At 50.3% G+C, this 23192-nt stretch overlaps 9 protein-coding genes across 9 annotated transcripts; 4 read left to right on the top strand and 5 right to left on the bottom strand.

Moving 5' to 3' along the window:
* Window positions 1-1478: 1478 nt before the first annotated feature.
* N7484_009770 (LMBR1 domain-containing protein) lies at window positions 1479-3603 on the top strand (the record flags this gene model as incomplete). Its single annotated transcript, XM_057120157.1, has 2 exons — window positions 1479-1786; window positions 1845-3603. The coding sequence occupies 2 exons, from the start codon at window positions 1479-1481 to the stop codon at window positions 3601-3603; spliced, it is 2067 nt and encodes a 688-aa protein (XP_056969712.1).
* A 276-nt stretch (window positions 3604-3879) lies between these two features.
* On the bottom strand, window positions 3880-5032 carry N7484_009769 (uncharacterized protein; the record flags this gene model as incomplete). The annotated part of the gene is made up of 2 exons (XM_057120156.1): window positions 3880-4500; window positions 4553-5032. 2 exons carry the CDS (start codon window positions 5030-5032, stop codon window positions 3880-3882), a joined length of 1101 nt encoding a protein of 366 aa, XP_056969711.1.
* A 1662-nt stretch (window positions 5033-6694) lies between these two features.
* On the bottom strand, window positions 6695-8338 carry N7484_009768 (putative DNA-directed RNA polymerase III RPC4; the record flags this gene model as incomplete). Its single annotated transcript, XM_057120155.1, has 1 exon — window positions 6695-8338. The coding sequence occupies one exon, from the start codon at window positions 8336-8338 to the stop codon at window positions 6695-6697; it is 1644 nt and encodes a 547-aa protein (XP_056969710.1).
* Window positions 8339-9076: 738 nt separating this feature from the next.
* On the bottom strand, window positions 9077-11057 carry N7484_009767 (putative C6 finger domain protein; the record flags this gene model as incomplete). Its single annotated transcript, XM_057120154.1, has 2 exons — window positions 9077-10243; window positions 10326-11057. 2 exons carry the CDS (start codon window positions 11055-11057, stop codon window positions 9077-9079), a joined length of 1899 nt encoding a protein of 632 aa, XP_056969709.1.
* A 547-nt stretch (window positions 11058-11604) lies between these two features.
* N7484_009766 (uncharacterized protein) lies at window positions 11605-11834 on the top strand (the record flags this gene model as incomplete). Its single annotated transcript, XM_057120153.1, is given in 2 exon segments — window positions 11605-11784; window positions 11802-11834. The coding sequence occupies 2 exon segments, from the start codon at window positions 11605-11607 to the stop codon at window positions 11832-11834; spliced, it is 213 nt and encodes a 70-aa protein (XP_056969708.1).
* Window positions 11835-13862: 2028 nt separating this feature from the next.
* Window positions 13863-15796, top strand: N7484_009765 (cyclin family protein; the record flags this gene model as incomplete). The annotated part of the gene is made up of 4 exons (XM_057120152.1): window positions 13863-13874; window positions 14023-14907; window positions 14962-15501; window positions 15554-15796. 4 exons carry the CDS (start codon window positions 13863-13865, stop codon window positions 15794-15796), a joined length of 1680 nt encoding a protein of 559 aa, XP_056969707.1.
* A 668-nt stretch (window positions 15797-16464) lies between these two features.
* Window positions 16465-20595, bottom strand: N7484_009764 (RNA helicase; the record flags this gene model as incomplete). The annotated part of the gene is made up of 3 exons (XM_057120151.1): window positions 16465-16724; window positions 16777-20287; window positions 20365-20595. The coding sequence occupies 3 exons, from the start codon at window positions 20593-20595 to the stop codon at window positions 16465-16467; spliced, it is 4002 nt and encodes a 1333-aa protein (XP_056969706.1).
* A 192-nt stretch (window positions 20596-20787) lies between these two features.
* On the top strand, window positions 20788-21679 carry N7484_009763 (DNA 5'-adenosine monophosphate hydrolase; the record flags this gene model as incomplete). The annotated part of the gene is made up of 2 exons (XM_057120150.1): window positions 20788-20872; window positions 20925-21679. The coding sequence occupies 2 exons, from the start codon at window positions 20788-20790 to the stop codon at window positions 21677-21679; spliced, it is 840 nt and encodes a 279-aa protein (XP_056969705.1).
* Window positions 21680-22003: 324 nt separating this feature from the next.
* Window positions 22004-22957, bottom strand: N7484_009762 (putative translocon-associated protein, alpha subunit; the record flags this gene model as incomplete). Its single annotated transcript, XM_057120149.1, has 3 exons — window positions 22004-22286; window positions 22372-22790; window positions 22886-22957. The coding sequence occupies 3 exons, from the start codon at window positions 22955-22957 to the stop codon at window positions 22004-22006; spliced, it is 774 nt and encodes a 257-aa protein (XP_056969704.1).
* Window positions 22958-23192: the final 235 nt, after the last annotated feature.

Below are 23192 nucleotides of genomic sequence, written 5' to 3'. Positions count from 1 at the left end.
GTCGAGAGCCCCATCAATGGGGGGTCTGAGAATAATCCGCGGGAATATTTGGTGACCAGCATTCGCTAAGATTGGAGGGCGGGATACGGCAGTGTCAGAAGGGAGATTTGAGATGATCGAGCGATGCAGGGTCGGATCGTGTCAAGGTCGCAGATCGGCAGAAAGATGGAAAATCAACCCGAAACTGAAAACCCCGAATGGACCAAGAAAAAAAGGGAAAAAGGAAGACAGAACGGTGGGTGGAACCTTGGTGAGTCTCGATGATCAGGGAGGGTGGGGATGGAAATCAAAATGGTCCAAACGGAGGACACAAGTGGAGAGGCGAGCAATGAGCGACCAGCACGGCGGGAAAGCAAGGCGTTCGGGCAGCAGCGTCAATTGGACCCAATTCGCTGACGAAAGCCTGGGTGTGGCTTGGAGCGAATGAGAGCGACGGGCGCAATCGTAGGGTAGATGGGATCCGTGACAGGGATGCTGCAGCTGGTAAAGTTGCACCAGTGTGCAGAGCGTAGGACGGAACGAATTCGGGGAGAGTCGACGAATACGGGAAGGAACCTTCGGAGACCAAAAGTTGAAACCGAAGGATCAAACAGGGGAGGAAACAAAAGAAATAATCAGAAGAAAAGAAAAGACACTAAGGAAAAGAAGGTTGGGGGATCAGAGGGGATGTTTCGTGCACAGGACGCCTTCGAAAGTTACGACGGTGCGCGAAGGGGGAATGAAGACGAGAGGGAAAGAGGGAAGACTCGGAGAGAAACTTGGGGCAAATCCACGTTCACAGGAAATGAAATCAAGCGGATGAAACCAGGATAAGTGAATACAATTCCCAGAGGTGACTGGAAGACACGAAAATGAAGGTTTGCGATGTCATCGAGGGTCACAAGGCGACTTTCCCAGGTACGAGGCGTGACTAAGACTACATATGACCTGCATATATTAAACATATACGCTATACGCCCGAACCTCATTTCCAATGTTCAATATTTCGATCGCATATGATACACTTGAGGCATTCTCATCTTAATCCCAAATTCTCCCCCCACTCATCTTGCGTCGTCATAATTGTGGATCTCGTTTCACGGCCCCGGGGAGAGAAGAGGACTAGGCCATCGGTACCAAGGTAGGTTAGAGATGGATCTTGAAGTGTCAAAAATAAGGGTCTAGGTGAATAGAGAGACGCATCCGTTTCAATTGAGGTATAATTGAGATCTGAAAGTAAGCTAGCCTAAGATCAAATCTAGTTTACTAATGCGGATTGACAGGATCGACAGAAACGTCCCCTGATTCCCATGGTGGTATTGACGACTCCACTGGGCGCCCTGGCAGCCGCGCACACCCAAAGTCAATGGTACGTGCGCCGCTTAAGTCAGCGCTCCCCTGGAAGAGGGAAATCATAGATCGTTAATTTCAATCTCTCCAACTACGCAATGAGTGCCGGCTAATATTACCGGTTTCTTTGGCTTTCTTTCTTCCCCATCATGTTCTCCGTCTCCGTATCGCCCATCTCCGTGGGCTCCAATGTCTTCTTCGCTTTGGCACTCTTCGCCATTTCCGCCCTCGTCCTCTTGCTCTTGCGCCGCTTTCTGACCCTCCGCGCCACGCCGGCATACCTCATAGTCCCCATATTTTTGGCACTAGCTCTCCCCGCTAGTGTAGTGCTGCTTGTTCCGATTGACTTGGCATCCAGTTCACACGATGGCACTGGTCCCAAGGCAATTTGGTTACCCGAGCGAGTGGTGCTCGTGTGCTGGCGCATCGCATACTGGCTCATCTTCATGCTGACCTGGTATATTTGGCCCTGTTAGATTTTGGAAATTCCCGGCTTGATTGCTAATAGACTCCAGGGCGATCCTCCCTCTACTGGGCGAATATGTCGACTCCGGATACCGCGAACCCAAGGCCCGCCTCCTCTACTCCCTCCGCATGAACGCCCGATACCAGTTGATCGTCTTGAGCTGTGCGGTAGTGGGACTAGTCTATGTCTCGATCTCTAATGGATTCAGATTCACCTCTATCAAAGGTCTCGTCATGGCGCTGGCCTATGTGTGGGGTCTCGTGCTGGCCATCTACCTCATGGGTCATGGCTTGGTCTCCATTCCCCGGAATCTGATCCGCAACGCGAATGTTAGCGGTCGCCTGCGACGGGTCCAGGCCCATGCGCCCAAGGTTCACGATCGCTTGATGGATGCGGTAAACGAATTGGAAAGTCTCAATTCACAAGTTGCCCAACTCCAGCAGCGCAAAACCGGAACTGCTCGCGATTTCCAGGAATGGATTGAAGATCTATCCGAAGGTTCTGGGTCGGCTGATGTACGAGTTCCAATCCTCGAAGCCCCTGAGTCCTCGAGTACAATTCCGTCTGTGATCACCGAGCGATACCTGGCCGACCTGACCCGGCGCCTGCAGCGCTCCCGGCACATGAAGGCTCGTTTCGTGGATGAATGGGACCGGCTGGTTCAACTCGCAGCTGATCTCCAGGCTATCATCAACTCGGCCGCATCCAAGAAACTTGACTTTGGCCCCGCACCCCGCCGATCATCTTGCTTCCCTCGCACCAAACTCTTGACGCCGTATATGCGCTATCAAGTGTACTCGAACGTCATTCCATCGATCCGGTTGGCCTTTGGAACGTTCTTTTCTGTCGCATCAGTCTGCATTGTCTGGTCGGAATTGATCAAGTCTGTGGCTCCCCAATTGTCTATTGTGAGCTTGACCATTTTGCCCAATTACAAAGAGCCCAAACCTCTTGGATTCGGCAAGCAACTCATCACTTCCGCTTGGCTCTTGTATATGTGTTCTGCTGCCCTGGTCGGCGTCAATGATGTCAAGGTTTGGGGTAACCGAGCCCTGGTGCGCCGGAACACGTACGGCGAGAGTGCATGCTGGTATGCCAGCCTGGTCGCTCGCCTTACGGTGCCAATCGCCTACAACTTCTTGACCTTCTTGCCGAAAAACTTCCGTCGCGAAACCACTTTCTACGAGTTCTTGGGTAAGCTCATCAACCTCACGCCCCTTGGCCACGGCTTTGATTTCATCTTCCCAATTTTTATTCTTCTGCCAATTTGCGCCACGCTATTCAACCTCTACGGCCGCATCAAGAAGATTTTTGGTTTCGGTCTCGCTGAGGAGGACGACATCCACGACGTGGAAAACAACCCCTCGGGTTACGGAATGGGTGGCTGGCGTGAAGGCCGTGATCTCATCGAGCGCGAACTGAACGGGTTTGGCTCACTAGCCGTGTCCTCCCGTGGAACTCGCTCCACCTGGGCAGCAGATCGCGATGACGAGACCGACTCACGTGGCTCTTCGAGATTGCGAGTTCCCGCAGCCGAGGGATCTCGATCTCCACGAGCCACTCAGCGACCCGTCACCGCACCCACGATCATCGATGGGGAAGAGGAAGAAGAAGAGAACTTCTTCCAATCCTTTGCCCATCGCGTTCGTAACACCTTAGAGACCACCAATACACCCCAGTGGTTCCAAGGCGAGCCATTTCGTCTCCCTCGATGGATGTCCGGGGACAACAACACCACCACGGAAGAGGGTGGTGTTACCCGGTTATTTGGTGGACGTGCCGCACCTGGCCGTGTCCGTTTGGGCTAGACACCTTTAGTCTCCTGCATGATCCGGCGTTTGGGCTTGGGTTTCGTCTTCGCTGCTGGACAGTGTAATATAGAGTTTTGCTGAGTTGTACATATCTTTTCATTTGTATCTTTGAAAGTTGCTGTTTACCAGTTGCTATGAGAAATATAAAATATTATGACTAAAGTTTAATTTCCTGGTGATTCAGATCCAAATCTTAAATTCTGCACAGCTTACTCAAATGGGTATGTCTGACAATCATAAAAAGCAAGTTCTCTTGAAAGTTCCAAGTTCCATTTATACGCCTTCAGCATCAAGCTCATCGAGAACATAAAGCTTTTCTCTAGCCGCTCGCAGCTCTGTAGCAACCCCATTCCAAATCCGCAACCTTGTCACAGCATCATCAACAAAAGGCATCGGAGTCGCTTTCCAGATCCGATTGATATAATTGCCTCCCCCTTTTGCCCCAGGCTCACCCCGACCCTGAACCTCTGGATCCGGTCCAAACTCAGCACTAGTAGCCGCATTGACAATAGCGAAACTACCCTGCTCTGAGGTAATAGTCAGGTATCCAGTGAAGAATTTGAAGATAGTCTCATGCCACGATCCCTGATTCTTTTCTGAGAAATTCCAGATACCCGAATTAACGAATCCGGGATGGATACCGTTGATGGTGATATGTCTATATTTATCACTTGAAACAAGGCGGCGATGCATTTCCGCAATCCAGATTTGGTAGTAGAGCTTGTTGTTCTCATAAGGACCTCTTTGTTTAGCCACGGGCAGGTTCTCCTTTTCAAATTCCAACTTGCCGAAGAAATGCAAGTTTGAAGTTGTGCAGACAATCCGTGGCTCGGCACTTCTGGCCAGAGAATCAAGGATCCGGAATGCCAGGAGTGTATGAGAGAGGAAATTGACCTATATTCAATTTTAGCCACTTCGCTTCCTGGAACCCTGTAGTTGAAAATACCTGGTGCACTATCTGAAACCCGTCTTTAGTCATTGACTGATCAGTGCAATGAGGAGCGATCCCGGCGTTATTGCATAACACATCCAAAGCTCGACCTGTCGCAAGCCATCTTTCTGCAAATTCATCCACGCTGGCTAGCACCGTCATGTCGATGGGCCACCATTCGATCGTGGATGAATGGCCGGAAGATTTGGCCAGATCCAAGCAGTGCTCTACTGCTTCGGACGGATGCGTTTCCCATTTCGGGGGCTCTCGGCAGGCCATGATTATATTTGCGCCCCACGTTGCGAATGTTTTCGCGGCTTCGAATCCGATTCCATTGTTTGCGCCTGTTATTATCACCCATTTTCCGCGCATGTCTTTGCGAGGAACGTCTTGCTCAGTTAATGTGCTTCCGTTAATACCTTTTAGACCTTGGAGAATGCACCACCAGCGCTGGTACCACCATTTCGGTGGATCCGGGATAGGTGTTGTACTCATGTTTCCTGGAAGAGATGTGTGGATAGTCGAGGATGATTAGTCTGTATTGTCGGTTGGGTTAAAACCAAGATTCTCGATCAATACTTGTAGGGAGGAGCTTTCTGGCGTTGATCTATTTTTTTCTGCACGAATCTTCCCCCGGATATAGTCGCTGCTTTGGCCCCACATTGTACGTGGGGGCTGAAATGTGGTCTTTGCGACGTGCTTACCTCTTTCGGACTGGTCGTATATCGTTTATCGGACTTCGCGATCGTGGCGTATATCATGTTATAGTCATTGTGTTGTGCTCAACTATGAAGCTCGTTCCGTGGCAACTCGAGTGTCATGGTTGCAGCTTTTGGGCAAACAATCAGAGCACGGTACTTGGCATCAACCTTTGCTTGTGTTCTCCAGTATCTTAGAGTAAGCCAAGACTAAATAGGGAGAAATCGAATGTTCGTTACATCAAAATGAGTCATTATCTAGTGTTCATTTCATACTAGGAAGAAGAAGGATCAGGATAGATCGCATGTCGCGAATAGTAAAAGTTTATGGCTTCACATGTATGTTTGAAGTGAATGCTGGGCTTTGTCCAGTGAAATGCATACGGCTAACCTAATTACTTTAGCCTGATTTCCTGCAGTATCCAAAATGACGAATGTCCCTCACTGGTCTAAGTAACTTGAGCGATTGCAGCGACACGAGGGGAAGTTGCAGGACTCGGGCACTCATCTGGAAAGATTGCGTATGTATTTCGAGAGGAGAAAAATCGTCAGATCGGAAGTGAGGCAGTGAGCAAGAAGCTGGAGGGACAAATGGAAAATTACACGACTACGTAGTTGACTCGGGGAGCGGACTCGCCGGTGTCGAAAACCCTAGTTCAGAAATCTACTCTAGTAGACAACATCTGGCTAGGGCGAGAACACGAGCAGCGACAATTGATCTGGTAAAATCATGCTGCAGATGGTGATCACTAGCTGAGTCTCAGTCACCAAATTCAGAGTTGGCTCTTTCTTTGATATCGATAATTATTCCTTTGTTCCTTGCCTCTTTCGCAACGGATATTTTGTATTGTATTGGCCAGCTTTATATCAAGAAGCCTTCGTGGTCTAGTTGGTTATGACGTTGGTCTCATATCACTTTCATATGACGCTCCTGTTAACAGGATTGCTATCCGAAGGTCTCCAGTTCGATCCTGGACGAGGGCATTCTACTTTTTGTTTTTTATTTTGACTCACCTCTTTCCGCCGGTTCTCTCTGGTTTTTTTTTTCTTACTCATCACCTCCATCTTTTTCTCCGGTTTCTAGCCTCAAAATAACATGCGATAACCTAGTGATCTATGATCGCGAAGCAATACTTGAGTAGTCAAATGCTACTCTTATCATTTTTCGTTCAGGGCTTGACCTTTGGTCTTTGAGTTTGAATTTTAATATTCCTTGATTTCCATTTTTACCTTTTGACTTTTTTATTTGTAACACTATGTAAGACTATCATGTTCGTTCAATTATTGGTTTGTTGTTTTGAGTCCATGGTTCTCTTCGGTGGTAGATACTGAATCTTAGATTACAGGTTATGTCGCAGTACTTATTTTATACGTACTAATTTGTGTACTGTGTCAATGCATGGGTATACGGCAAATCATGAATGATTTTAAATTCGTGTTAGAAGAAAATTAGTCGTGATCACAGCATCGCATCCCAGTCCGGCATGACCGTAAATTTGCCCGAAAGTTGACCCATAGACCAAGCTTGTTGTCGTTCTTCCTTTGGCGGTTGTCCTGACTCATCGACCTCAGGCGAAGAGACAATCAGCGCCTCCTGCACGAAATCCACCGCCGCAGCACGATCAAGCTCGAAGCTGATGCCGCCCCAATCCATTGTCACGCGCCCAGATTTATGCACATTCAACTTGCCTACCCGGCCGGCTGGTAGGGACCAATTTGTAGCAGCGGTGATAAGTTTGGATCTTCCCTTTGCATCCAATCCAGTTTCGCCTGTGATCTGAACATCGTCGCCTTCGGTCTCGGATTTTACTTGCGGCTGTGCCTGGGGCTCGGGTTGATTCGTCTCTTCGACCGCTGTTTCCGCTCCGGGGATAGAGAGGTTGGGTGTCATAGGCGGAAATTGCATGAGGAAGAGATGTCCGAGAAGGTGTTGATTGGCTAACTTCTCAATTGGTGGCTCTGGATCGTCTGTTGCTGGGTCTTCAGTCGGGGTTGTCTCTGGCACGGTCTGCGGCTCCGCTGGTTTTAGTTCTGGTTCTGGTTCTTCCTCTGGTTCCTGGTGGGTCAGGAGTTCTCGAATATGCTCCAAATCATCCAGGTGGCGGTCGTATTCATCAATCTCCTCCTTAGTGCGCAGAAGCTCCCGCGGATCTCGTTTAGGTTTCGGTGGAGCGATTGCCTTGGCCTTCTCCGGCTTAGGGTCTGCTGACTTGGGATCTGATGTCTTACGGCGCACACGGTACTTCTGTGTGGGCAACAATCCATCATCCTCAGCAGGAGGCAAGTCTGCCATAGGTGTATCACCGTCGTCTGTAGGTTCGTCCTTCACACGGGTTTCGTCATTACCAACCTCTGGAGGCGAGGGATTGTCGTCCACAATCTCAGCAGCCTCCTTCTGAGCCTGCTCTCGAATCTCTGCCGACTTGCTGGAACTTGACTCCATGTTGACGGCAACCACCCGATCCTCGTGCTCGTGTCGCGTAACACGGACAGGACGCAATCCCTTCTCACGGCGTCCTCGAGCCGGCATCTTGCCTTTCCCTTCTTCCAGGTCATCATCCTCATCGCTCTCAATGTTGATCTGGTCAATGCTCATCCGCAAATCATCATCCGAGGAATCATCTTCCCGATCCCGAGATGCTCCAGTAATTCCATATCGTGCACGGCCACGTGCTGGACCACCACCTCGACCTCTAAATGCTCCCCCAAGACCACCAGTAGCACCACCACGGCCACGGAATGAGCTTCTGCCCCCGCGATTCCCACGGCCACGCTGGATAGCAGCCGCATCTCTCAAACGATCATTGAGCCTTTCTTGTTCAATTTTCTCCATAGCTTCACGCTCCTCCTTGCTCCTTCGCTGGACGGCCTTTGGTCGGAATTTCATTGGCTTTGGGGCATTATCGCCGCTCAGTACTGAGGGTGAGCGTGTTGCTGGTGTGATGCTGCCGCCTGCTGGGGCACGTTTCTTCAGTGACTGTAGTCTTTGTACTGATGGTCGGCCAGAAGCACCTGGGGCGGCACTTTGAGTCGGTGCATTTTGTGTAGAGTCTGTGTCTTCTGGTTTTGCGGCAGTTCGTCTGGTGCTTGCTTTGGGAGGCATTGTGGTGGTTGGTGCGCAAACAGCGCTGTACCGCTAAATTCGTGTGTTGCGGGGTAGGCAAATTTTCAGCGCATATGCTCTCGGTAATTGGGTGAATTGAGGTCGAAAAGCAGCATTAGAAGACAGACAGCAAGGTCGTGGTGTCACGATGCGGGCAAAAAGTTGAGCTTCACAAAAAAAGTTGCGGGGCCCTACACCGCTTTAGATAACCCATGTATCACGTGACATGTTAGTGAATGTTGCTAGAATGACCGCGTGGCTCGGTGCCAGAATAAGGGAATAGAATCTTAGTAGCTACAGCTGTACTTTGGAGAGAGAATAATCACACATAATTGATTCCCAAAGACTCATGCGAACGAACAAAAACCCATACCATATTCTCTGGCCTGTGCTAGCCCCTCCATCTGCTATCATTGGAAGTATATATATCTTCACACCACCTCGTGGTCAAACTTGAAGCATACAGCACAACATGGAAAAGCGAGGTTTAACAAGGACAGACAGGCAGCTACTGGTTTGAAAAGAGTGAATGGGAAAGATAAGAATAATCCAAGACGCCAACAGAAAATCAACCCGCTGGACTTTGTATAGATCGGATCGGGACAGAATGAGTGTGAGATTGTGATGAGGTAGAGAGTAGAAAGGAGTGTCGAATCTCTCAGAGAAAGTTAAAGGAGGGTGGAGGTGAGGTGGAAAATGAAGGAGAGAGATTGTGGGAGGGACAACGTATTCTGTTACTTAACGCTTTCGCTTCTTGTTCTTATCGGCCATGGCGGAAGCGACTAGGGGAGTACCCGGCATTAGGGGAAACTCAGTCGGCTCAGGTGATTCGGAGGTTTTCTTGACGGGGACGCCCATGTGGCGCCCGTAACGACCCTTGCGTCCATTGCCCTCGTCCTCACTGAGGCAGCCCTCGATCCCGATACCAGCGTCCTTGCAACGACCACATGGGCGTTGGCGATCACAGCCCTTCTTGCTCTTGCGACACCGCTGGCAGCGAGGCTTTGTAGAAAGATCCTCCTCATCAGCACCGAGCTGATGTTGGAAGTTGACTGACCCTCCTGAAACCTTGCGGGATGAGCTTGGGCTAAGAGGGGCAATAGGCGCAGCCGATTTATCAGAGGGCTTGCGGGGGGCAGGGAGCGCGGTCTTGGTCTTTGGCTTCTGTGCTGGCTTTTGACTGCGAGGTTTGACAGACATGGGGCGGCTTTTGGGCTTCTTCGCCTTGGGAGCAAACTCTTTATACAAGGTGTCATCTTCGACCTCGCTTTTGATGCCGTCTTCAAGACCATCTGAACTATGTTCGCTGCTGTCTGCGCTGGGAAGGATGTCATCAAGACCTTTGTGATGACGCTTGATAGTCCCAGGAGGAAGCATTGGGCTCGAGTCCAGCCTGCGACGAGCCGGCAAGTCATCTTCCTCTTCGCTAAAGTCCTCGCCCTCACTGGTGGCACCAGTCGATGAGGCGGCATCAGCAGCACCACTGAAGGCATCATCCAGCGTCGACGCAGATGTACGACCATGAGAGAAATTGGAAGCATCACCCAGGCGAATCAATTGCATTGCGACATCCTCATCAGAGATGCAGCTTGCGATGGTCGGGTCTGGTGTGGGCAAGATAGCAGCACCGCTCACCCGAGGAGCTGAGTTGCTGAACGGTATACGGTTTCCATGATCAGGAACTATGGGTGTCGCATAGACTGTACTCTTGCCTGAGTGTACACCATATTCACTGTGGCCATAGCTTTGCGGCGATGGTAGTGTTTGGTGGTAGTTATATGGGCGGTGGGTAGGACGAGCAAAAGGTGAACCGGCACCTTCTTGACCGATGGAGCGACGCTGAGGAGAGATAGAGGAGGTCGAGGTAGTGAGGGGGACTTGAGGAGGGACAAAGAGGGGAAGTTCCTATGAGATGGGATCGTTAGAGGCGAAGATCAAATAAGAAGAAAAAAAAAACCTCATAGCAGTCAAGTAGTGCGATACTCACCGAGCTGTCAAACTTTGGACGTTTGCGACGACCGTCCTGTAGTATATTTTCCATACTTATTTCTGAGCTAGCGAAAGCATCGCCACGAGATCTGCGACTATAGCTATCCTCGCTGTCGCTCATTGCCTCGTCATCAGGGAAGCCAGCATGGCTAGAGCCACGGCTTTTGTTCCCACAACGAGAACCCTGCTTGTGATGAGAAGCGCTGCGCAGGCTCCGATTAGATGGAGATGTGCTGCGCTTTCTAGCAAGGCGAGATGGGGGCCGCGATGGCTGATCCAAGACTGGTGCTACAGCATCCATTCCAAATGGCTCGCCCAGACTGGGTCGCTTGCGCTCAACAGAAAACCCACCATAGAAATGATCCGCATATGTTGGAATGGGAATGACTCGCACATATACCGTCATGTTATTCTTCAGATTTTCATACCTTGCGATGAGGGTGGTCCCATGTTCATCTTCGAAGCTCACCCCACTGGCAGTGCCATCGTAGATGCCATAGAAATTTTTGACAGTCGTCACGATAGAATCCGTGGTATCATGCGGATATATTTGAACGCGCATGGGAATACGGGCTCGAACCTTGGAGTTCTCGTCCAGTAACAGCTCAAAAGCGACGTTCTTGGGCACGGGGCTCTTGAGCGACAAGTTTCGAGAGTCATCAACCACCGGTTGCTCTGCTAGGACAGAGTACCCTTCGTGCGGAAGCGATTGCATGATGGACATGTCCATAATGCAAAGAGGTCCTCTGCTGCTATGGCGATGACTGCATCAACCCACTGTTTGTACGATGGAGAAGGAGGGAGCGGTTCTGACGGTATCCATGACCGGGGACAGAGGAAGGGTTCTGGTGTAGAAGGAGGGGGAAGAGGATCCATCGAACCTACCACAATTATAGGATCCGAAAAGGTTGGTTGGCAGGTGGTTGTACCACCCCCGGGTTGTCGATGGGAAAGGAAAAGTGTTTGACGCAGGGCTTTTCGATGGGGATGGAGGGGGAACTTGGGTGTCGCAACCGAGAATGATCCGGAAGAGGCAGCGTGGGATCACCTAGGACAAAATACAACACCAATGTCAGTACAATGCCATCCCAGTGGATTGCAGTCGTCATGAAGATGGGATTTGTCTACAAAAGATGGAAGGATGGACGTTGCCTAGCCGAGTCCGGCCGACCTTGGGGGGGGAGACGACAAGAGCAGACTCGGATGAGGATGGAGAGCAGCGTAGACATACCTAGCAGAGATACAAATGACTCTAACAGGATCGCAGAGTTCCAGGAATGTCCAGCACGAAGCGAAATGGCGAGCGATGGGTGTCGGTCGAGGGTTGGGTGGAGGTGTGGATTGTCGTTCGTTCGTTCTACGAAGCGCTTTGGGGGGTGGGCTATGTCAGCGGTGACCCAGTAGCCGAGATGAGGCTAGGAAACCTCGACAAGAAACAAGACAATACCCAAAACCGAGTAAGAAACAGCGATAGACGGGGGGTGGTCGAATGGAGGAAGAAAGTTGAGTGGATGCGTACGATGGTTTCACCTAAAGCGAGAAAACGGCCTACTTGGGTCGGTGACATGGCGATTTGCGCTCCCGCCCAAGCTTTGTTCATCACATTCCATGTTTACCACCCAAAAAGTGGAAAGCACTTGAAGGAAATTACTATAGATTAGTTTATGTTGTATAAATTTCTATGCTCTCTAGATCCATGAACTTGGATGACCCATATTGGTCATTTCGCAATGCGCACTGCTGTCGCAAGCCGTGGTGCTATTGCGCCGAGAATCCTGTCTAACCACCCATAGCTTCGATGTAAACTAGACTTAGTCTGGTCGAGAAAAGTACTACCGCCGCTGCTCTATTACTTAAGGGGAAGAGTATCCTGATCGGCCACAAGCGCACCGGGTACCTTGTCGGAAACAGAGCATCTTTTTCTCAAAAAACTTCAGCCCGAATAAGATTTAACAAATCGCAGCCAATGGACGGTCCGAAAACGCCCATCTTGTCGCAACAGGCCTCAAAGGAACTGCTGGCCAGGGCACGCCTGTCGCACATTGGCGACATTGCGCCCATGCGATTTCCAAGATCCTTGTCGCATTACCCATGCGAGTATCGCTAGGGATCACAAATATCGATGCGATCAGCCTGGCGCTCTGAAACCCGGTAGGAATCTCTCGCGGGAAGTTCCAGATGACGGCGTTTCCAGGCTGGTCGCGGGCAGCCCCCAAAGCACCAAACGTACCCATCAACAAAGACTAGATAATAAAATCCTCAGAGATAACAATCGCATGACCGAAGCTTGTCACGGCGTGTTTCGCATGATCTGCGCCGGGTGAGTTACCCCTCCTCCGGACCTACGTAAGAATAGAAAAGGGATGGGGGGTTACAGAGCATTCTCGAACCTTGCAGGAAGAAGAGGCGAAATGGTCAAGTTAAAAGCTACAGGGTCCTCGAGGGCAGGGCCATGATTTCTAACGTCATTTTTTACAGTGAAACCGATGTGTCTGAGTACAGGAACTGCAAATGGCACTGAGTGGTCCAGAATGCTTGGGAACGTGCACGAAAAAGATTGTCCAGACCGTGCATAGGGATTGCAGTTGACGGGATTGCCAGGACCAGTCAGAGTGCGGAAACCCGAATTGAGGCGAGGACCCCCGCACACTTAGATTTCCGAAGCGGGTCACAACGACGCCCAACTTTGTCGCAATGATGAGCGAGTTCGGATGCGCTTCGGCTGATCTAGAAAGTGCCAACCGTTTACCGCTCGATCCGGTCCTGCGAAGCGGTGTGGATCACGTGGGTCCGCGTAACTAGCGCGTTCTAGATGGTTGACCGGTGGAATTGGCGATTGTGCCTCCACCAACCATAATGGAAACAGAAAAATTACCAAAATCAAATCCAAAATTCTCCAGAAAATGGCCGGTAAAAGAAATATCAATCTTGATAAAAAGATGGGCCTGGTACGAAGCGAATTGTAAAATTGAGGGACCCCGGGAAGACGTGACGATAAGATTATGATGTCACTGATAAGCTGATAATGGACTCTTGGCACCAGCGGAATTGATGATCCATGCAAACAGAGTAAACATGTGCTGATCAAACAAAATCAATCATTCCAATGATGTATTGTCATGTATTGTCACCCCATGTATATTACATCGTTCATGACATTCGATGAAATTTCTACGGTTAGGCAATATCGCCTCTTTTTATGTGAGTATAGTAGATAGGTTGGAAAAGCAAAGAAAATCAAAGATAGTAGTGGTCTGGGCATATACTGATTATGGGTGATAGATCCTTCACGTAGTTGAAACTAGAACAGAATTAGTGTTGGTCGCCGTGGTTTCCATCTGTGTCACCGCGTTACCGTTGTTCCTGCACAAGCTTCGAACTGTTTGTTTTGCTTGGCGTGACCACTCATGCACCCGACCCGCCGCAAGCCTTCTCTTCTCAACTGAGCAAAACATAAACAATTCCTTTCCTCACATCCCCAATCAACCATTCACGCGCCAAAGTGTGTTGACAATATCCTGGGAACTTATTAACAATGGATGCGAAGGTATGTGTGCACTTGGTTTCTACAATCGTCTTCTTTTTTCTCGCCCAAGGTGTCGCGAGATCTTGAACTATCAACTGTATCAAGGGACTCAGTCCAACCCATTCATTGTTGATCAGATAAACCAAGACATAGCTAACCCAAACAATAGCCTCAACGTATTCGCGTTCGCGGGGATGAGAACGTGCCGCCCTCCCTCCATAACAACAAAACCATCCATCAGCGCAACAAGTCCATGTCAGCGCTGAATACCACCCAGGGCGCGAAGAATGGTACTCGACGGGCATTCGGTGATGTGAACACTAACAAGGACTTGTCTCGAGCTAGTCGCGATGACTCGGCCCTAACGGGAAAACCTGCTGTGCAGGTTTTGGAGAAGCCTGTGCTTGCACAGGCCCAGCGTCCCGTGTCCGTATCTACCTCTAAGAGTTTGTTGAACAACATCACTGCGAAGCCTATCAACCCAGCTGGCAAGGCTCAGCCTACCAAAACAACCAAGCGCAGCACGGCTGTCTTCCGCGACCATCTCGAGCCTGTTGTTGAGAAGGAAACATCCAAGGAAAACCTCACTAGTCGTTCTGTTCGGAGGAATGAACAGTCTTCTGAGACGGAAACGAATAGAGCAAAGGAGATTGAGAAGCCCGAAAAGAAAGATGCCTCAATTGCTCCCGCAGACGAGTCCTTAGTGTCGATTGAATCAGATGCTACCATTTCTGACACCGAAGAGCCTAAGACTGCTCCCTCTGCTACCTCGGTCAAGATTACAGCCCCCGTTGTCTCTGAGCCTGAAGAGTACTGGGAGGAAGAAGATGATAGTTTAACCGCACCCTCAAACATGCGTGCCGATAACACCACTGGTGGCACCACTATGGTCATTTACCCTAAGTTCACCGCGGGGACCAAGCGCCAAATTCTGCAGGCGAAGGAGATAGTCGAAGCTTCCCTTACAGAAGAGGATATCTTGGACGATTTCTATGATTCCAGCATGGTCCCGGAGTACAGCACAGAGATTTTTCTCTACATGCGACAAAAAGAGGTACGTGCTTTACTCGCATCCCTCATCACACAATTGACGCTAACTCATATCAAGGTTTCCATGCTTCCCGTTGCTGATTACATGGCTAATCAAACCGAGATTCAATGGTCCATGCGCGCTGTCCTAATGGATTGGCTCGTGCAGGTCCACTTCCGCTTTGCCCTGTTCCCCGAGACTCTCTATCTCTGCGTTAACTATATCGACCGGTTTCTTTCCCGCAAAATCGTCTCCTTGGGCAAGCTGCAGCTCGTGGGTGCCACCGCGCTGTTCATTGCTGCCAAATATGAGGAGATCACTGCGCCTTCCGTTCAAGAGATCGTCTACATGGTCGATGGGGGCTACACCGTCGATGAGATTCTTAAGGCTGAGCGCTACATGCTCACCATTCTGAACTTTGAATTGGGATGGCCAGGCCCAATGAGCTTCCTTCGCCGCGTCAGCAAAGCAGACGATTATGACCTTGAGACTCGCACTGTCGCGAAGTATTTCATTGAGCTTACCATTATGGATGAGCGTTTTGTTTGCACGCCTCCTAGCTTTGCTGCAGCAGGGGCCCATTGCCTAGCTCGACTGATGCTTCGGAAAGGATGCTGGGTATGCTCCCCTTTCATCTTTTAATTTGCTTTTGCCCTAACAGCTTTGATAGACCCCGGCCCACGCATACTATTCTGGATACACGTACGCCCAGTTGCTCCCTGTCATCACCAACATGCTAGACTGTTGCCAGAACCAGCAAACCCATCATCAGGCGATCTATGAGAAGTACGTCGACCGTCGATTCAAGCGCTCCTCATTGTTCGTGGAGAATGAGGTTCAGGCTGGTTTCACCCTGCCTGCCGCTACTTCTTTCCGTGAACCTGCACGTCTGGTTGGCGATGCCAACTACTAAACTCTGTTTTCTGTTTCCGCAAGCTGAAAGCGCTTCAAACTTGCTCACCAATACCCCACGTTCTCTATCGTGCTTCTCATTTCATTTATGCGTTCGGAACCAGGCTGTGGAGTGGATAGGGTACAGGCAGGCGTTTGTTTGTTTAATCTGGGAGCTCTCTTTTCTTTTATCATGACATCGGGATGACTTTGACGCCATTGTTCCGCAAGGAGTTTTACGGATCGGAAGGCGTTTGTCTGCTCGGCGTCACTAATCCTTATCTTTCTTCATTATTTTCTTTTCACGACACATACCTCTTTTGATTTTCTGCTTCACAAGAATCTCTTTGTTTCCTCTTCTATCCGCGGTGGCATGGTCTCGTTGCCATTTCCTTAATGATGATCCCTGCCTTTCCTTATGCTTACTGGTCTTCTGCACCGAGCCACGTACAGTTCTTTCTTGCTGTTTCCGTTGCATTTATTCATACTCAGATATTGCATATGGAAATGGGTTTACAGAATGAATTATGTTTACAATAAAGTTCAGACTCTTTGTAGCCATTCAATTCTTGCATCAGTTTCAAGCTTAAGGCACGAAAAGCGTTGTGACCGCCAATTCATTCCAAAGGTTGTCAAGCAGGGTATACTATCAGTACATGCCCTTATCTGAATCTTTAACATCTATGCAGATCATTGGTCTAGACCGTTAAACTCAATCAACCTTTTCACAGCCTCAATCACTCGATCTCCAGCCCCACCATCCGAGCCCAATGCCGGGCTATCAATCCGCGCCGCAAGTGCCTCATCCAGCATTGTGCGCAACCGTGAAACAAGCACACCGATTCTTGCCCAACCACGTAGCCGGAGCCAGCCGTCTACAACCAGTCCACGGCCCATCGTGTCGAGAGTGATGGAGCCGCAGAAGAGGAGTAATGAGTATGCGTTGAATGCTGTTACAGTGAGAAGTGGCCCGAAAAAGAAGAAACCATGAAGAAAACTTACGAGTCAAATCGCGGATGAAAACCTTACTCGTTGCCATCTTGGTGAAATAGCTCAAATACGCAGCAGAACTGGGATAACCGTGCGCAGAGAAAAGAATTGAACTAGGATGAATGAAAACACGTCCATTCTCCTGGTTGAAATACTTGATTGTTCGTGCATCCGGATCAACCTCAACAGTACCGGTGACTGAGCTGGCAAATTTCTTATCCGGGAATGAAATCTGTGCAACCTGTGGCTGGAACGCTCCTGCGATGAGCGCGCGGATAAGATTCCGGTTAGAAGCGTTTCGGTTCCAGGAGTTTGCGCCATCGTTGTAGTCCACTGGAAGAAGACCTGCGTCTTTAAGTGATGTCACGAATTGAGCTCGGTTGGACGAGATATCGCGGAGAGTTTGGTGGGACAAGAAGTTCTGACCGCACCATGACTGCGATTGCCAGTGGCCTTGGGTGCGGGCACGTTCGGACCAGGCTTGGTAAGCTGATAGATCTGTGAGGAGATCTCCGTCTCCGGGACGGGAGAAGGTGGCTTTCACGGCGTCGGCTTCATCGCGTTTTTCGCGGGGAGATACGAATGGGCTTTTGACTGTTAGGATGGCTGCGACTGTGAGGCAGGGTTCCATGCAGCCGAAGATCGAGCCGTAGATCATGAGCTTGGCACAGCGGAGATCGGCCGGGATCATGGATAGATAGCGGCCTAGTGCGGTAAGACGGTTGTGATCTAGGGCTCCGACTCGGTGTAGGAAGCTGAGAGCGCCTTCGACGGCTATGCTTTCTGGTGGCGTGATTGTGTTGGCTAAGAAAGTGGCAACGTCTTCGATACCTTTCATGGATTTCACGGACAGGCATAGCTGTTCCAAAGGGACACGGCGAATTTCCGGGTCCGGTCGTGGTGCCATGTTTGATTCGGCTTTGCGTGTGTATAGTTTATAGCAGGTTCCTGCACGGACACGACCTGCTCGACCACGGCGCTGTTTGCAAGCTGCCTGCGATGCCCAGACTTCTTGGAGTCGGACCATGTTGTCTTTGGGATCGTAGCTTGTTTCTTTAACTCGACCTGTATCAATGACGGCGACAACGTCCTCGATAGTGATGGATGTTTCCGCCACGTTGGTGGCTGCAATGACCTTTCTCTTGCCTCTGGGAGGACTTTGAAAAACCCGACGCTGCTCTGCCGGAAGTAAAGATGCATGCAAAGGAAGTGGGTGAACGTTTGGAATTCTCTTGATAGCCGTTAGGCACCTTTCAATCTCCATCGTTCCTGGCAAAAAGATCAGGATTCCCCCAGGGTGATCTCCCAATTCAGCATCGATAAATCGAACGGTAGATGCGATCAAGTCATAGTTGATGCCCATTCCGATGCTGCGCAAAGCTTTACCCAAAGTCATTTCGTCTTGTGATGACGGCTCCATATCCTCGTCCCATTCATTCAATTCAGGAGCAAATCCGGTATCCCGAATGACATCGTCCAGGTAGTAATCATTAACCGGGAAAGTTCGTCCCGGGATGGTCACCAGGCCGACGGACTTCGGCCCACCAAAGTAGCTCATGAAGATATTTGCATCCAGCGTGGCACTCATGAGAATGATCTTGAGATCTTTACGGTGTTTCAAAACATCCCTGAGGAGGGCCAGAAGGAAGTCAGTGTCGAGACTTCGCTCGTGGACTTCATCAACCACCACATGCGAAACGTCTGCCAAAGAGCTGGCGACATTACCATCGGCATCGCCACCAGACTGAATACGGCGAAGCAAAACACCAGTCGTCACAAATGTGATCTTAGTTGCGCCCTGCTTGGCTTTCGATTCGCCACGAATCACGTATCCAACCTCGTCACCGACGGTTGAACATCGCTCATCACTAACTCGATCGGCAAGACCCAAAGCTGAGATACGACGAGGCTGCGTGCAAATGATGTTCGCAGCACCTCCCAAGCCTCGCTGAATCATATCGTCAAGTACGAACTGTACAGACTGTGTACTTTTACCACTACCAGTTTCGCCGGAAATAATGGTAACTTGATGCGAGTTTACAGCTTCAACAATGGCATATTGAGTGTTCCAAGCAGGTAGTGCCTGTCTCTTGCGAGACATCTCAATCTGCGCAGCACTGTGCTGCTTTGCCTCCCAGGCATCCAGAATTGCGATGCTTGCGGGGGAATTGGCTTTCCAGTCAATGCCCCGGCGCTGTTTGCGAGAGCTGCGCACAGGAATTTCATGGGTATTCGCGGCTGGTGATACTGTCACGGCGGAGATTTCCCGAAGTCTGCCTGGGTTTTCCATGATTTCTAATAGGTTCATCTCTAACCAATCCATAATGTTGAAAATCATAGATTCGCCTGAGAATTTCTCCTCTGCATACTGCACAGCTCGGCGAATGGCGCTGAGACGAATGTAAGCCGGGATGCCCTTGGCTTGAATAGATATGACCGGGGCGACTGAGGGATAGTGTGAAGATGGCTCCTGGAAACGGAAAGTGGTATTCTCTGGAATCTCAGAAGCCTCGCTTTTAATCTCACAGAGCCTCGGTGAAACACGAATGTAGCGCTCTCCAAAGATGGCCTCAAGAGTATCTTGTTCTTCAGCCCAGGCTTCCGGATTGCCCTCTGGGATCGAAGCAGATGCAAATTCAGAACCATGGGCCAATGTACTTTGTAAATATTCTGCAGCAGCTAGCTCATCGCCATCCTTGCCATCGAGAACCTGAGAGCACAGATCCACAGGATAACCAATGGAGGCAAGACGCTTGATCTTTGCTTCCCGTGCCAGATCCCCAGCTGCAAGGCTGACACCAGCTGAGTACCCTTCAGGCAAACACCATCGAGGCAGGTCATCTTCAGGCACGTAGACCAAAAGCCACTCCAGCACCTCCTCACGGTCCTTGCACTCCACAGCAGCCTCCTCAACGTGGCTTCGACGGAATCCAAGTTTGGAGAATTCCTCTACAGTGGCTTTCTGTTCCGCCTCGGAAACCTTCACCCCATATGGGTTCCAGTTTGTGTGCTGACGGAGGAGTCCTTCGATCTCTCGCCGAATCCGAGTGCCCATTTCCACCTTGGGTGCCTGCGACCAAATTCGTTTGCTTCTAGCATCACCACCTCCAAGTCCAAGATCTGTCGATGAAACCTTCTCCTTGGCCTGCGCCTTTGCACGTTCGATCCTCTTCTTTTCCAAGTCCGCGGCCGCACTCTCTCGCTCCTGCTTGGCTAAGAATGGATCTGCTTCGTACAGCCAGCCTTTACCCTCGCGAGTCTCAGCCGCCTTAATCTCGGCAAAATCCTCCTTCCACAGCTTTTTATATTTAGGCGGCATCATCATATGAATGTTGCGCATATTGCACACACGGAACAACGCCCATGCGGCGGCAAAATGACGAGCCTCGAGGGCCGTCGCCTGCGCCGCTAGTTCCTTATGTGATGGAGGCAATTTCATCGGAGGGAGAACGGTCAATTCGCGAGTTTTCGGGTCTACTCGTTTCATCGTCACGGCGGATACATGGCCATTTGAGGTATTGATCTATCGTACGCAATTTGCAGCGCGTTAGTATTGAATCGAGCCCTCTATATGGAAAATTAGGGTTATGAGAACTATACCATGCTGTACTCTGGCTTCTCCCATTTTTGCTTTTGGCAATGCTCCGAGAGCATATTGACGGGTAATTTGCCCGTCCATGATGCGCCGCCAATCACCTCTTTCACCGTTGGTTTTTTGGGCTCTTCGGGCACGGCTGCGGCCTTCTTGTCTTTGATTTCTGCGGCAGCCTTGGCCTGTTTAGTACCAGGCTTAGGCCCTCCCGGGTTGCTGGCTTTCTTTTTCGGAGGCATTGTCTCGTAATGTCGAGAGTCAAAAAAGTGCAGTTCACGCTCCATTCAATCGGGCTGGGATTGTCCCGCACTAGACCGCTTTGGGCTTTTTGCGGGGAGCTCTTCCAGTTAACTTCTAAGTCTATTGCATCTTCCTCTCTGCACAGCGGATTTCTTGAATCGTGCGATCATTGACTTGATCTGTATTTCAAAATGACTGGGACAGAGCAGAAAAGCGATCCGACAAAAGACCAGACGAAAGAACAAACTGGCAACACTGCGGAGAAGAGAAACGCCTGTGAGATCAACATACATCGATAAACCCGACGAAACCACTAACTGCCACCCAGTTACAGAGCTTCTCTCGTCGCGAAAAAAGCAAGCGAAGCCAATGCCTGAGATCTCTCGAGAAAAGCACACGCCTCGGTCCGAAAACCCTTTCAGAAATGGACGTGACGGTCTAGGAGCGTACATCGCAAAGCCCGAGACCTATCCGTCCAACGTGGTAATAAATTACAATGAAGAATTCGTTGCAATCTATGACATGTTCCCAAAATCTTCGCTTCACCTTTTGCTCCTCCCTCGCAATCCAACGAAAACCCGCCTTCACCCCTTCGAAGCCTTTGAAGACGCCGAATTTCTCACCAAGGTTCGGACCGAGGTATACAAATTGCGCACTCTGGCTGCCGCTGAATTGAGACGGAAATATGGCAAGGACTCTGCACAGGAGAAAGCTAGACAGGCTGCTCTTATTGCCGAGCCAGCACCAGAAGAGCTGCCCGCGGGTCGAGACTGGGAGAAGGAGATTATGTGCGGAGTTCACGCCGTACCTTCGATGAACCATCTACATGTGCATGTCATTGCTGTGGATAGGCATAGCGAGCGACTCAAGCACCGGAAACACTACAATAGCTTCGCGACGCCGTTCTTTGTCCCCATTGAAGACTTTCCGCTGGCTGAAGATGATGTGCGACGGCATCCTGGGTCAGAAGGGTATCTAAAGCGAGATTTTGTCTGCTGGCGGTGTGGAGAGGGGTTCGGCAACAAGTTCACACAGCTGAAGGAACATCTAGAACGGGAATTCGAGGAATGGAGAAGATTGTGAACCCGAAGAGGGCTTAACTCCGCAAACTCATGTCTTGCGACAGAAAGCAGCTGGATTTCATTTTTGTATTCGAACACTCTCCCAGGACCGTCCAAAATGGCCGTTTCAGGGAGAAGCTATATCGGGTTTTCCAACCTTCGTAGAATTGTACATGTTCCGGCATGGAAAGGCGGATTACTGGGCTTGCATACATTTTTCAGCATGTGCGCCTATATTCCAAACCCTCCTTCTATACCTGGATCTCGGACAGAAGCCTAATGCTTCTCCACCCCTTCCCCTTTCTAGCCCTTCTCTCCATCATTGACGGCCTTGTCATATGCAAACTTAGGAGCGGGCCTTGGACTTGCCAGCACCCTTCACCTTGCGCGCCTCCGGGCGGGCAATGTGGTGGGAGGGGATCCAGTCGGCATTGTAGGTGGTAGCGGAGGAAACGGCAGGGCTGGAAGTCTCCTCGGCAGCGGTGGACTCGGCGCGCTTGGCAGGGGTACGCTTCTCGCCAGACTTGCCGCTCTTGCGCTTTTGAGGGAAGTAGGGGGCAACCCACACAGTGTAGAAGAAGTAGACGATACCAGCGAAGCAAGCCAGAAGGAAGAAGTAGAGGAAAATACTATATGCGTGTTGGATTAGTCAATTAGGTTCATAGCGCAAGGTTGCCAGGACGTGGGGAATAGGATTGGGAAAAGGAGGCCTACATTTGGGGGTCGAAGATGCTAGTCTCAGGCTCCACCACGCTCACAGTGCCATTGAAGGCCTGGACGGTAAAGAACTTGCCCTCGCTGTCGGACAGGATGGCAGCGATGTTCAGACGGAGATCCTGGGGGTGCATCTCGGTGGCGAAGCTGTAGCTGACGCTCTCCTTGGAATTGGCAGGGATCTCGACGCCGTAACGAGTGGCAGTCAGGTTACGGACCGCCTTGCTCTCCTCCTCCACGGTCCACAGGCTACCACCGATAAAGTTCACGGTGATCGGGTTGGGCTCTTCGTTGGTGAAAGCGATGAGCGCCTCAGTCGGGTGACCGTTGACGAGCTTCACGCCGAAGATCTCAGAGGAGGGGAAGGATGCCTCCGCACTGACAGCGAAGGTACGATCCTCCTCAACCTTCTCAGCATCCTATCAAGAAGACAATGGTCAGCCAATTGATCATCTCTTTATCTCCCGCGTTGTCATAAGAGTCACGCGAACAAGATTAGAATTTGACGACTTACAGCAGCGAAGCCGGTGCCAACGAAGGCCTGAAGAGAGAGCAGGGCCAGGGAGAGGAAACCAAAGCGAGTCATCTTGGGTGGGTGAAAGGGAAGTTGATGAAGAAGTGTAGGGGTGATCACACGTTGCAATTAGGGAAACAGTCAAGGTCCACTTGCCCGGGGAAGCTGACTCAGCCTCTCACGTCCATCGAGAATTTTTTGGAATTGAAATTTATTGGTTAGCAAAAAAGTGGTTCAAAGGAACGCAAGTGATTCAAGGAAGAGAGAAGAAAAAGATTGTATATTGCAGATCTCGTTCACTTTTGTG

The sequence above is a fragment of the Penicillium longicatenatum genome (genome assembly GCF_028827895.1).
Source record: "Penicillium longicatenatum strain IBT 33135 chromosome Unknown contig_6_segment0_segment0, whole genome shotgun sequence".
NCBI classification, from domain to species: Eukaryota; Fungi; Ascomycota; class Eurotiomycetes; order Eurotiales; family Aspergillaceae; genus Penicillium; species Penicillium longicatenatum.
This window is presented reverse-complemented; position numbering and strand designations above follow the sequence as displayed.